A 13730-nucleotide genomic window follows, 5' to 3' on the forward strand; every position below is an offset into this window, starting at 1 on the left:
GGGGGGGGGGGGGCGGCCGGAGGCTTTTTTGCCTAGGGCGGCAAAAAAGCCAGAGCCGGCCCTGACGGCAGGGATCTGAAGTAGGATAACGTAGTAATTCTGGGGACTTTGACAAGGGCAACTCCTGTGTATGGGGGAAGCACGGCAGAGAACATGGCAGTATCTGCAGGGAAACAGGACTAATGGACATGGCAGGATGGCATCTCTGGCAGAGCAGAGGCAGGGCTGACAGCTCAGTAATGCAGGAAAGGAAATCTGTAGGGTGAACATAAGAATGGCCATAATGGGTCAAGACCAATGTTCCATCTAACCCAGTATCCTGTCTTCCAACAGTGGCCAGTGCCAGATGCTTCCAAGAGAATAAATAAAACAGGGCAATCATCAAGTGATCCATTCCCTGTCATCCAGTCCCAGCAACTGGCAGTCAGAGCCTTAGGGTACCCAGAGCATGGGGTTGCATCCCTGACCATTTTGGCTAATAGCCATTGATGGGCCTATCATCTATGAATTTACCTAATTCTTTTTTGAACCCAGTTACAATTTTGGCCTTCAAAACATCACCTGGCAATGAGTTCCACAAGTTGACTGTTGTGTGAAGTTCGTTTTAAGCCTGTTGCCTATTAACAATTTCATTGGGTGCCCCCGGTTTTTGTGTTATGTGAAGGGGTAAATAAAACTTCCTTATTTACTTTCTCCAAATCAGTCATGATTTTATAGACCTCTATCATATCCCCCCTTAGTCATCTCTTTTCCAAGTTGAACAACCCCAGTCTTTTTAATCTCTCCTCACGTGGACACTGTTCCATACCCCCAATCATTTTTGTTGTCCTTCTCTGTACCTTTTCCATTTCTAATATTTTTTTTTTTTTTTTGAGGTGGAGCGAGCAGAACTGTATGCAGTATTCAAGGTGTGGGCATACCATGGATTAATATAGTGGCATTATGATAGTTACTGTTTTATTATCTACCCCTTTCCTAATGGTTCCTAATATTGTTAGCTTTTTTGACTGTCACTCCACATTGTGTTGATGTTTTCAGCTGGTAATTGCTAATTTAAACCCCATCATTTTGGATGTATAGTTAGGATTATGTTTTCCAATATGATTACTTTGTGTTCATCACCAATGAATTTTATCTGCCATTTTGTTGCTCTGTCATCCAGTTTTGTGAGATCCCTTTGGAACTCTTTGCAGCCTGCTTTGGATTTTACTATCTTGAGTATTTTGTAACACCTGCAAACTGTTTACCCTTTTTCCCAGATCATTTATGAATATGTTGAATAGCACTGGTACCAGTACAGATCCCCGGGGGACTCTGCTATTTACCCCTCTCCATTCTGTAAAGTGACCATTAATTCCTACCCTTTATTATCTGTCTTTTAACCAGTTACTGGTCCATGAGAGGACCTTCCCTCTTATCCCATGATTGCTTAATTTACTTAAGAGCTTTCTGAAAGTCCAACTACATTATATCCACTGGATCCCCCTTGTGCACATGCTTGTTGACCCCCTCAAAGAATTCTAGTAGATTAGTGAGGCATGATTTCCCTTTACAAAAGCCAAGTTGACTCTTCCTCAACAAATCGTGTTCATCTATGTGTTTGATAATTCTTCTTTACTATAGTTTCAACCAACTTGCCAGGTACTGAAGTTAGGCTTACTGACCTGTAATTATCAGGATCACTTCTGAAGTCTTTTTTTAAAAATTGGCATTACATTAGCTATCATCCTGTCATCTGGTACAGAAGTTGATTTAAGTGATAGGTTACATACCACAGTTAGTAGTTCTACAATTTCATATTTGAGTTCCTTCAGAACTCGTGGGTGGATTCCATCTGGTCCTGGTGACTTATTACTGTTTAATTTATCAATTTATTCCAATACCTCCTCTATTCATATCTCAGTCTGGGACAGTTTCTAAGATTTGTCACCTAAGAAGACTGGCTCAGGTGCGGGAATGTTCCTCACATCCTCCACTGTGAAGACTTATGCAAAGAATTCATTTAGCGTCTCTGCAATGACCTTGTCTTTTTTGAGTGCTCCTTTAGTACCTTGATCATCCAGGGGCCCCCACTGATTGTTTGGCAGGCTTCCTGCTTCTAATAGACTTAATTTTTTTGCTATTAATTTTTGAGTCTTTTGCTAGTTGCTCTTCAAATTCTTTTTTGGCCTGCCTAATTATACTTTTACACTTGACTTGCCATATTTTATGCTCCCTTTCTATTTCCCTCAGTAGGATTTGACTTTCAATTTTTAAAGGATGCTATTTGCCTCCAACCATCTCTTTTACTCTGTTGCTTAACCATGCTGGCATTTTTTTGGTCCTCTTCCTATTTTTTTTTTATTTGGGGTACACATTCATTTGTGCCTTTATTTTGGTGTTTTTGAAAAGTTTCCATTCAACTTGCAGGCATTTCAGTCTTGTGACTGTTCCTTTTAATTTCCATTTAACTAGTTTCTTCATTTTTGTGTAGTTCCCCGCTCTGAAGTTTAAATGCAACTGTGGTGGGTTTCTTTGGTACTCTTCCCCCTCCACCCCTCCCCTCCCCAAGGATGTTAAATATAATTACATTATGGTTACTATTACCGAGTTCAGCTATAGCCACCCCTTGGAACAGATTGTGTGCTCCATTTAGGACTAAATCAAGAATTGCCTCTCCCCTTGTGGGTTCCAGAACTAGCTGCTTTAAGCAGCTGTCATTAATGGATTGGGCTAAGCCTTGGAGGATCTCAAAGGTAAAGACATGCAGTCTGTGTTTGATGTGGTAGGAAAGGGGAGGTGGCAATGAAATGAGGATGGCCTTAGCAGCCAGGCTGCATTTGTCCAGGTCACAGAGGACGGGAATGGAGGGAAAGACAGACTATGTGAGTTACTCAAGTCACAGAGGGAGTCTGTGGTGCAGCAGGGAACTGAACTTGGGTCTCCTGAACCCAATTCTGGGGCCCTGACATCCCAGTGACAGCAATTGCTCATAGCCAGACATGCTACTTAGTGGGCAGTGAAGTACCTGAAGTGTGAGAAATGCCTGAGCCTTTTTGAAAGCTCCTCAGCCTGTGTCTATGTCCTTTCAATATCCCCTGGAAATGAGGAGGAGAAGCTTGTACTGTGCAATCAGCCAGCTCCTTGCAGGCCCCCAGCAAGTGTGTGCAGAACCTTTGCAATCAGGCACTTTGCTAGGAACCAGATCAAAGGCCCAGCAAAGTCAATGGAAAGACTTGCACTGACTTCAGTGGGCTTTGGATCAGGCCCAACATTCCTACAAATTAAACTACAACACAGAGGAACAGGGTGATTTCCTACCCAGTGATGGGGCTTCATTGCGGCAGCAACTTTCGGTTCATGGTCGTATTCCAAAGTGACATTGGCGTCTCCGCAGGTCCCACGCTTCATTCTCAGGTGATCCGTTCGGTACACCGCGTGCTCCCCCTTATCATCACCTCCCAACGGCTCAATTAAATAGACTGTCTGATCGGCCCAGAAAAATCCACTGCAAAGAGATGGGGGCAACATGAATCGGGGTCCAGTATCCGATCAGAGAAAGGGTTTCACACACATTTGCAGAGGAAACACAAGGTGGGAGAGGTAATATCTTTTATTGGACTAACTTCTGTTTGTGAGAGAGACAAGCTTTCGAGCTTACACAGAGCTCTTCTTCAGGTCTGGGAAACTAACTCAAAGGGTCACTGCTAAATACAAGGTTTAAAGAGATTGTTTAGCATAAGCAGTGACATAGACTGACCCACTGTGCTTGAGCGGCTGGGTGCTGTCTGGCTGCAGTGTTGGGTGGGAGCATCACATTACAAGCAGAACGCAGTCATTTTTTCACCTGGCTAGAGCCCCTCTTTCAGCCAGGGAACAGCACACTCCTCACATGTACCTGGGGGCAGAGGTGAAAGTAAGCCGGTACGGTCTGGTACGGCGTACCGGCAAGAGCTGATACGCCGTGCCGGACTGGACTGGCTTCTCTGGCGGTGATTTAAAGGGCCCAGGGCTCCAGCCGCTGCAGGGAGCCCCGGGCCCTTTAAAGCGCCACCCGAGCCCGGCTGCCAGAGCTCAGGCGGCGCTTTAAAGGGCCCGGGGCTCCCCGCAGTGCCAGGAGCACTGGGCCCTTTAAATCCCTGCCCAAGCCTGGCTGCTGGAGCCCCTGGCCCTTTAATTGGCCCCTGAGCCCCGGGACTCCCAGCCGCCCCTGCAGCTGGTAGCTCTGGGGTGATTTAAAGGCCCTGGGGCTCCCAGCCACAGCCGGACCCCAGGGCCTTTAAATCTTGAAAGGCCCCCCTCTTCCAGTTGAGGCCACACCTCTTCCGGTTGAGGCCACACCCCACTCAGGACGCCGGTGTACTGGTAAGTCCTTTAAGTTACTTTCACCCCTGCCTGGAGGTTAACAGTTCATGCGTATATGTGTAATCAGGACTTCAGCAGGCCACGTACAGGCCATGGCAGCCTGGCCCTTGGCAAGATCATGGACAGGCTATGTCAGCCTGGTCCTTGAAAGGTCATGTATATCAATTTGGGATCTTTTCAAAAGGAAAATCTAAACAGAATTCCCTGCTCTGAATTCAGGGCCAGCCTGGGCTCTGAATGACTTTTTCCCCATGTCAAATACCATTTAGGGAAGAAGAAGCAAACTTGGCCTTGCCAAATTGAGCCAGGATCTGTCCCTGTAATGCGGAGAAGAGGTGAGGCAGGGCAGGGCAGTCCCTAATAAATACCCAGATTCTGTCTCTGTAGCCTGGGGAAGAGGCAGCGCAGGGCAGTCCCTAATAAATACCCAGGTCCTGTCACTGTAGCACAGGTGACCAGTAGGGAAGGACAGGATAGTTCCTACTTTGAACCTCAGTGCCAATGGTTCTTTGTCCCTTAAATTCCTTTACAGAGTTACCAAGTATAGAGGCCAATAATAAAACCATAGGGCCTGACCCCACAATCCTACCTTCCTGCTGCTCCCAGACACACTCCCTGCCACCAATGAGAGGGTGACTGCACAATGGGGCTGTCTCCGAAGAGGCTCTGGGGGCATACTTTGGAGGTGAAGTGAGTGACTTGGGATTACTTTTCCCTTGGGAAAATAGGAAGATGAGCTGCTCTCCAGAGCCTGTCAGCCCTGTGCTGCCAAGCTACATCCCAGAGAGCAGGGAGCTTGTGGCAATCATGTGTGGCACTTGATTGTTTTGCAGACTGAAAGTGAAAGGAGGTCTGTTTTCACTGCACGTTGGAGGATTTTTTTAATTTAAACAGGATTTTTTGATTTTGTTATTTTAAATTGTAATACATTTTTCTTTCTAAAACTAAACTTGTTTAAAATGAAATTTAAATGTAATACAAAATATGTTAAGGCTAAACTTAGTAGAATCTCTAAAACATTTAAATAAAAAATAAATATACTGAATCCCTGAGCCTCTATCAAAACTGAGTTAAAGGCTGCTTTTCTGTAAAAAGAAAGAATCAGGGGAAAAACATCTACCTTTCGAGGTCAATCATTATAAATAAGGCACAATAGGTCATGTATTAAGGGATGCATCGTGGATAGTTCTCTGAAAACATTCACTCACTATGTAGCGGCGGTCAAAAAAGCGAACAGAATGTTATGAACCATTAGGAAAAGGATAGATAATAAGACAGAAAATATCAGAATGCCTCTATATAAATCCATGGTACGCCCATACTTTGAATATTGCGTGCTGTTCTGGTCACCCCATCTCAAAAACAAACATATTAGAAATGGACAGGCTACAGAGAAGGTGCTCACTGCATTCACGCAAGTAACCAGAGGGGCGGGTTCAGAAGCTCCTCAGCCAGGGCTCGAGGCACTTGTGGCCCCTCAGTGCTAAGGTTCCCCCCTACTACCGCCAGGCTACAGAGTGTGAGAGTGTCTCTTCCACTCTCTCCTGGTCTCCAAACAAATGCAATGACATAGATTGACCCACTGCGCTTGAGCGGCTGGGTGCTGTCTGGCTGCAGTGTAGGGTGGGAGCTTCACATTACAGGGAGAACACAGTCATTTTTTCACATGGCTGGAGCCCCTCTCACAGCCAGGGAATAGCACACTTCTCACAAGTCCCTGGAGGTTACCAGTTCATGCATATATGTGTAATCAGGATTTCAGCAGGCCACGTACATGCCATGGTAGCCTGGCCCTTGGCAAGGCCATGGACAGGCCATGGCAGTCTGGCCCTTTCTGGCTCTGGGATCAGAGTGTGGTAAAGCAGCTAGAGACACTACAGTACTCAAGCGTAGCCACCTGCAGGGACTGAACGTGGGAAAAGCCTGAGCTGCGGCCACTTGAACTAAAGGAAAATGCATATTAGCATGGAGGCAGTAGCAGCCTCACAACCCTGTGGCTGTCTAGTGTAAATGGTGAAATCTCTGTAACTGCAGGTCACTAAACCATGATATGAGAGTAACTCAGTAACTCAGCCAGAGGTTAGGGGTCTGTTACAGGAGTGGGTGGGTGAGGTTTTGTGGCCTGCGATGTGCAGAAGGTCAGACTAGGTGATCACGATGGTCCTTTCTGACCTTAAAGTCTATGAGTCTATTTCCGGCTCTGCCTGTGGAAAATTCACCCAGCCTCTCAGTTACATTCTCTGTAAAATAGGTAAAGGATACCTGCTACCTCTAAGGTAGGCACATGAGTTGTGAAGAACACAGAAATAACAGAGCAGTGTGTGTGCAGCAAGGAGGGTCTCTCTTCTTCTCCCCTGCCTCAAGGGGGACACTTTACCATTTATACACAACACGAGAGAGGGACTGAAACCAAAGGATGGAATCCAAACCTCTGTGAATGTGGTGGTGTGGGAGGCTCCGGTCTGACTCACAGCAGCATCTATGGCTCTGATTCCACAGAGAATCCTCAAATAGCAGAACCTGTTTCCTGGATCCAGTCAGATGGGGCCCACCTCGTGGCAGACCCACGAGAATGGCTGATCTTATGGGGTTTCCCAATTTGAGCCATGATCTCATGAGAACAGCTCATTGAACTGCAGCCCCATCCAATCCAAACCCAAACCTGAGCCAGGTTTATCTCAACCCCACCCCTGCACCTTTTGTGATGGGGCAAGGCCAGATGGCTACAGTAAAGTAGTGAGGAACAGGTATGTTAGCCACAGGCTAAACAAATCCCTGGTACCATGGTAACCAAATGGCAGTTGCTCCAAGTTGATCAAGACACCTGGGGCCAATTAAGATCCTTCTAGAAGGCAGTGGAGATAGCTAGATTGATTGGGACACCTGAAGCCAATCAAGGACTGGCTGGAACTAGTTAAAAGCCTCCCAGTTAGTCAGTGCTGTGTGGGTGCCAGGAGCTATAGGAGGGAGACTGTACTGTTGGAGGAATGAAGTAGTATGAATCCATATCAGGTGCAAGGAAGGAGACCCTGAGGTAATTGTGAAGAAGATATTGAGTGGGGGCTGCTGTGGGGAAGTAGCCCAGGGAATTGTACATGTCCTATTTCCAAAAAAGTCAGCTTCCATAGCTGCTAATTTTAGGGTCCCTGGGCTGGAGCCTGGAGTAGAGGGTGGGCCTGGGCTCCCCCCTCCCCTCCCCTCCCTGATTAATCACTGATACTGGGAGACAACAGAGACTGTGTGAGGGAGGGTTGTTTCTCCTCACCTCCCTTGCTGGCTTATGATGAAAATGGCTCAGTAGACTGTGACCCTTGCCTCTAGAGAGAGAAGGCTATGTGGAGGGTCACAGTGAGCTTCTGAGGTTAGCAAAATCCATCAGGAAATGCAGGACCCACGGAGTCAAGGACAGAACTTTGTCACACTTTGTCTGACATTATTCCAGATCCAGAGCCAAAGCTCATCTCCTTGGGCCATCTCGGGTTCAACTACATATAAAGGCAAGAAGGCATGACTAAGAGCCATCTACGGCCCCCATGGGAGGAGAGGACAATAGAAAGGTGGGGAAAGGGCAATGCCCTGGCATTGCCCATCACTCTTCACCACAGGGGAAATGCCCGTTCTGGGGTGCTGGTCACAGGAAATCCAAGCATGTTCTTGTCAGAGATCAAAGTCACTAATAGGGGAGTTATGCGGCAACTGGAGAGATTTGACAGGTTTCAGAGTAGCAGCCATGTTAGTCTGTATCCGCAAAAAGAACAGGAGTACTTATGGCACCTTAGACTAACAAATTTATTTGAGCATAAGCTTTCGTGGGCTACAGCCCACTTCATCGGATGCATAGAATGGAACACACAGAAGATATTTATACATAGAGAGAACATGAAAGGGTGGAAGTAGCCATACCAACTGTAAGAGGCCAATCAATTGAGATGAGCTGTTATCAGCAGGAGGAAAAAAAAAAACCTTTGAAGTCATAATGGAGATGACCTATAGAAGGTGTGAGGATATCGATTTCCCCATGTTAAGTATCCTCACACCTTCTATAGATCATCTCGATTATCACTTCAAAGGTGTTTTTGGTTTTTTTTTCCTCCTGCTGATGATAGCTCATCTCAATTGATTGGCCTCTTACAGTTGGTATGGCTACTTCCACCTTTTCATGTTCTCTCTATGTATAAATATCTTGTGTTCTATTCTATGCATCCGATGAAGTGGGCTGTAGCCTACGAAAGCTTATGCTCAAATAAATTTGTTAGTCTCTAAGGTGCCACAAGTACTCCTGTTCTTTTTGGAGAGATTTGAGTACAGTAAATCACAGATCCGGACAGCATCATCCAAGGACTCTGGAGGGAGAAAAGTGTATCGCAAAGACAGATCCATCCCCTGGAGATGGAGCAGGACACGCATGACTGTGTCAGCCCCAGAGCAGTAAGCCTCATCTCAGCACCAGGCCAGCTGAGGGGAAGGTCTGATTAAGGACAAAGCAGGATAACTGGAGCTTTATCGGGTCTAATGAGGGAAAACAGATCTTCTCTGCCCTATGAGAATTGCCTGCAGATAAGCTATTCACTGGTCAGCTGCAATCTCAAAAGATGTTACATAAGATGCTTCACATGATACTGTTACCATAATACCTAACTAACTGTGCTACCTCAGGTGGGGAAGGGGCTAAAAGCAGGAAGCCTCCAGGGCTGTTATGTGATAATGAAGGGCACAGTGAAAACGGTCCCTCCTTTGCCCTTGATGAAAGGGCAGCACATATAGAGCTAACGAGTGAAACAGTTACTGCACACCACGAAGTGTGAGACTCCCATGGCCTCAGGGGCCAGAGAGGTCAATGGTGCATTGAGTGGAGTCTAAAAGAGCTGGGTAATTCCTTGACCACTCACGTGATTTGTTCTCAGAGAAGCTAAGACAATGATGAGGGGAATCATGCTTTCGGGTGGAAGCTAAATCACTGCACATGGCAGGAAGAAATTCCTTCTGGGCTGTGCTCCATGACCACCATGGCACAGTTAGAAAGGGGAATGATGAACCTGAACCTCTGCAGCATCCATATTGACCTGAAATGGTGGCAGAAAACTGGACTAGATCACCAGCACAACTGGTTCAATCCAGTATGGAAGGGAGGTGCAGACTAGATGCACCCAGGGGTCCAATCAGATAGGACTGTGAGGTGGGCCACCTGGTGGTATGTACCTGTAGAGTGATAAAATGGAGCAAGTCCTACATTCGTCACTAAGATTAAAATTAAATAAACATGAAACTACACAAACTATTAGCAAAATGTAGCCTGGGGTAAGGCTGCTGATCCAATGTTAGAAACAATTAATTATCACAGAAACTGATCTAAGGGGACAAAATCATTACAGTTCTGTTACTTTCTGGAGATTCTTAATTTCTTGTGTGGGGAAGATCTTCCTGGGTTCATTCTGCTAAGGACGATATGAGTGGGGTGGTGAGCTGGCTTAGTCATAACATTACCACTTTAATTCTGGTCTCCAAAGCACCCAGATGGCAGCAGCACATGCACCAGGGAAGGAAGCCGCTATCACTAACAATGATTTAACTCCTGAATGACTAATTCAGCGAGCAACAATCACTCCCTGTTTCAGTTTATTCACAATTTCCTCTAAGAATATATTGGATTTCCCCTCCCTCCGCAAAGGACTTATTTTACTTGTTCTCTCTGAGCTGACACTGAAAAAGCGGGAGAGACATTTCAAAGCCACTTGGTGTGTGTTTGCTCTTTGTACCTTTTAATATCAGATGCCAAAGACAGCCTTTATGGCTTATCAGCCCAGGCATAAACTCTAGATTTTGCACTGCAAGGATCAGGGTCTCATTAGAGTTGTTCTGAGAAAGATGGACAGACATAATTGATGCTGTTAACAGACAATCTGGGCTTTTCACATCGAAGAGCCATTTAGCAAAGACTACAAAGCAGATTTGACAGCTACGAGTTAAAGGGAACTGTCCTTCCCAGCAACAGCAGAGAAACAAATCTGCAGCTCTATCATTCAAGGATATTGAATGAATTTAAGATTCAATATACAGCATAACTGGCAGTATCACCAATTCTTAAGTACTGATATTAGCTATATTGTGAGAAAAATATCTCCACTGAAGTCAATGGGTCAGACTCAGAGGTAGTGTGTAAGGATATGTAAGCTAGCCCTGCCTAGAATCTAACTCTCTTAAACACACTTATCCACACATAAGGGAGCCTAAATTTCTGTAATTTACACACCAAGGAGCAGCAGGAAGGTGTACGGAGAGTTTTCGTTCCATAAGGGGGTGATTGCTGTTGCTTTTCTTGCTATGCTCCTCCCTTCTGGGAAAGTCACAGCCACGCTGAGAACTGATGTGTAAGGAGGGCAGAAGCGGGGGTGAGTCGAGGCAGGGAGACTAAAGGTATGTTTGTACAGTCCACGGACACATGCCTCCTAGCCCAAGTCGACACACTTAGGCTAGTGAGGCTCATGCTAGTGCATTAAAAATAGCTGCGTAGACAGCGCTTTGAAGTTACGGCTCAGGTTGGAGCTCAGGTACTGAAACCTGCCTGCCTTCCCTAGGCTTCAGAGCCTCAAAGCACTGTCTGCACCGTTATTTTTAGAGTGCTAATGTGAGCCCCGCTACTCCTAGTATGTTGACTGGGGCTGGGAGGCTCACTTCTGTGGTTGTGTAGACACATGCTATGGGGCTCTTGCCAGGTGTGCATGCAAGCTGAGGTGCTGGGGGAAGGCCTAAATTACACTGGTTTATACTTTGGCCCATTATCTTTTCTTGTATAATTGTCCTTTCCCACCATAAAGGGAAATAATCTCAAACTCCCAAGGAAATGACTGGTGGGAGCAGAAGCTGAAAGCTGGGACATGAGCAGAAGCAGATTATCTGTGGGAGCAAACCATCTGGGCAGAGTTTGAAATGTCAGAAAGCCAGAACACAGAGAATGTACAGTCTAGGGGGAAACCAGGAGCTTTCACTGTGATAACAGGAGAAGTACATGTGTGCCAGGAGAGATCAAGAATGTCTAATTTCAGCACTGAGTTTTGTGGGTTGTCAGTAGATGTGCACAGGGATCTTCCAGCCCTGGGATTGTTAGCTGTCTGTTACCATACACGTCTGTGGTCTCCTGGGCTTAGTGAGGGATAAGTGAAAGCAATGTCTCAGTAGGAATCATCAGTGTAGAAGTGAAGGGATGGTAACATGTAGCATATCTGGGGTAGTTTGTGTGGAGCAGGTTCAGTGTTTGAGTGCAGGTCGGGTGTAGGTAGCTCCTGTTCCCTACGCTTGACCTAAACCCAAATTTTGCGTTAGCAAATAGATGTTAGACTGGGTTCTACAGGGCTCGTGTGCTCTGTCCCCAGAGTGTTCCGGAGCAGGTGAGTGCTAGTATGTGTGCTCGCATCATGCTGAGGTATGGCACAAAGAGGGCAGAGTTAAGGTTGCATTGTGGGGTTGGCGTGGACTTTAACTCTGTAGTTTCTGGTTTTCAGAGGTTTGAGTGTAGTTGAACGTGACATTCTGGAAGGGCACAAGATATCACTGGGCAACTTTAATGCTGCCTTAATGAAGGCTTTGGCTTGCTTTAAAAAAAAAATAAATAAAAAAAAATCTCAGCACACCCATATTCCAGAGCCCAATGCACTCCCTCCAAACTCTACTGGAATCTCTATTCCTTCTCTTAAATAAACTCATTTGTTTTACTACAAGTGCTCACAAGGGCTGTGTGTGATACAGGAGCGGTGGTTTAAGGTAAAATTGGGGTACACTGCTCCTTTCGGAGCAAAGGATCTGGGATTTCTGAGAGTAGCCAGTGTCGGGGATTGGATATCACAGGGGAATGTTTCAAGGGAACTCGGGGACTGGGGTACACCTGTTGTGAACCTGCTGGGCAAAGACAGGAGGGCTGGTGCAGCCCAGAGGAGAGTACTTGAGCAGCTGACAGGCTGGTGGTGTTAGGAAGCTGACACCCAGCCCCCCCAGGACAGACTCTCTCTCTCTCTAAAGACAGGGAATAACAAGGTGATTCAGCCCTTGGTAACCCGGAAAACCATCAAACCGTGCATCAAGCAAGTCTGTGTGATGAGGTGACCAGCGGCTGGAGACGCGACTGTGCGCCCCTGCCCTACAGCTGGGGCTGGATGGCTGGAAGCAGCCCCCGCCCTGCGGTTTGAGGGGGACGGAGGGGCACTGGAGCTGGCTGTGAGCCCCTGTCCTGGAGCTGCAGTGGGGACTGTGATGCAGACAGGCCGTGTGCCCCAGCCCCGCAGCAGGGGTCGCATTGGGGGGCCGTGTGCCTCCCTCGCTGTGTCCAGGGCCATGTTCCCCCCCTCCACTCCCGCTGCAGTCGGGGCTTGGCAGGGGCTGCAGCTGTGGCCGCACATCCCTGTCCCACAGCTGCGGCCAGCTCCAGAGAGGGGGCTGTGCGACCCCCTCGCTGTGCCCCAACCCCCTCGGCTTCTGCTGGGGGCTGCAGCGGGGACTATGCTGCAGCCGGGGCTGTCCATCACAGCCCCATGGCTTCCGTTGGGAACTGCAGCTGGGACCGCATGCCCCTGCCGGCGGCTGCAGCGGAGGCCATGTGTCCTCCGCGGCATCCCAGGGCTGCCGCCGGAGGTTGGTGCGGGTCTGCAGCCAGGGCCATGCACCCCGTCCCACAGCTGCAGCCAACTCCGGAGTGGGGGTTGTGCACCCCCCGCTGCAGCCACTGGAACCTGGGCTGTGGGTCCTTTCCTCCCCCAGACTCCATTCCTCCCCCCTACTTAGCCCTGACCCAGGTTATTTTTTAGTAAAGTCACAGACAGGACACAGGCTCCATGAATTTTTGTTTATTGGCCGTGACCTGTCTGTGACTTTTACTAAAAATAACTGTGACAAAATCTTAGCCTTATTTATAACTTACAAAGCAAAGAACATTAGCTAGAGCTGTGGGCCCTGGAGAAGTTCCATCTCAGAAAGGAATGGGAAAGGTAATCTGCCTGCACTGTCCTGACATCCTTGGGTGCGAGGATGAGAAGGAGATGACAGGCAGAGAAGAACCATCGATCTTGTGCGAGGCCTGATCCTGTACAATTGCTCTGAGCACGCTTACAGGGTCAGGCCCCAGTGGTGAGACAGACAGGTAAATGTCTAGTTTGAGAATCCTGCTTTGTGGCCTCTGGGGCTTCAACTTGAGCTAGGGCTCTGAGCAGCTCATTCACTGTGGGGTGATGTCAGTATTTAGGGGGCTTTGCACATGCTCACTGTAAGAAACATAGGTTCCTCCTATGCTCTTGGAAAGTATGCAGTGTAGTAGTAGTTGTGTTGGTCCCAGGATATTACAGAACTTGGTGCAGTAAAAGATATTACCTCACCCACCTTGGAAAGTAGACAGCTATGAA

General features: G+C 47.4%; 1 protein-coding gene across 1 annotated transcript in view; it reads right to left on the minus strand.

Moving 5' to 3' along the window:
- LOC113406898 (disintegrin and metalloproteinase domain-containing protein 8-like) overlaps nt 1–13730 on the minus strand; it is an 84882-nt gene that overhangs the window by 47075 nt on the left and 24077 nt on the right. Inside the window, exon 6 of the mRNA XM_029912014.1 lies at nt 3301–3487. Within this exon, the coding sequence (XP_029767874.1) occupies nt 3301–3487 (187 nt within the window). The remainder of the gene's footprint in view (nt 1–3300; nt 3488–13730) is intronic.

This window comes from Terrapene carolina, unplaced genomic scaffold, assembly GCF_002925995.2.
Source record: "Terrapene carolina triunguis isolate 2854851 unplaced genomic scaffold, T_m_triunguis-2.0 Scaffold148, whole genome shotgun sequence".
Lineage (NCBI taxonomy): Eukaryota > Metazoa > Chordata > Testudines > Emydidae > Terrapene > Terrapene triunguis.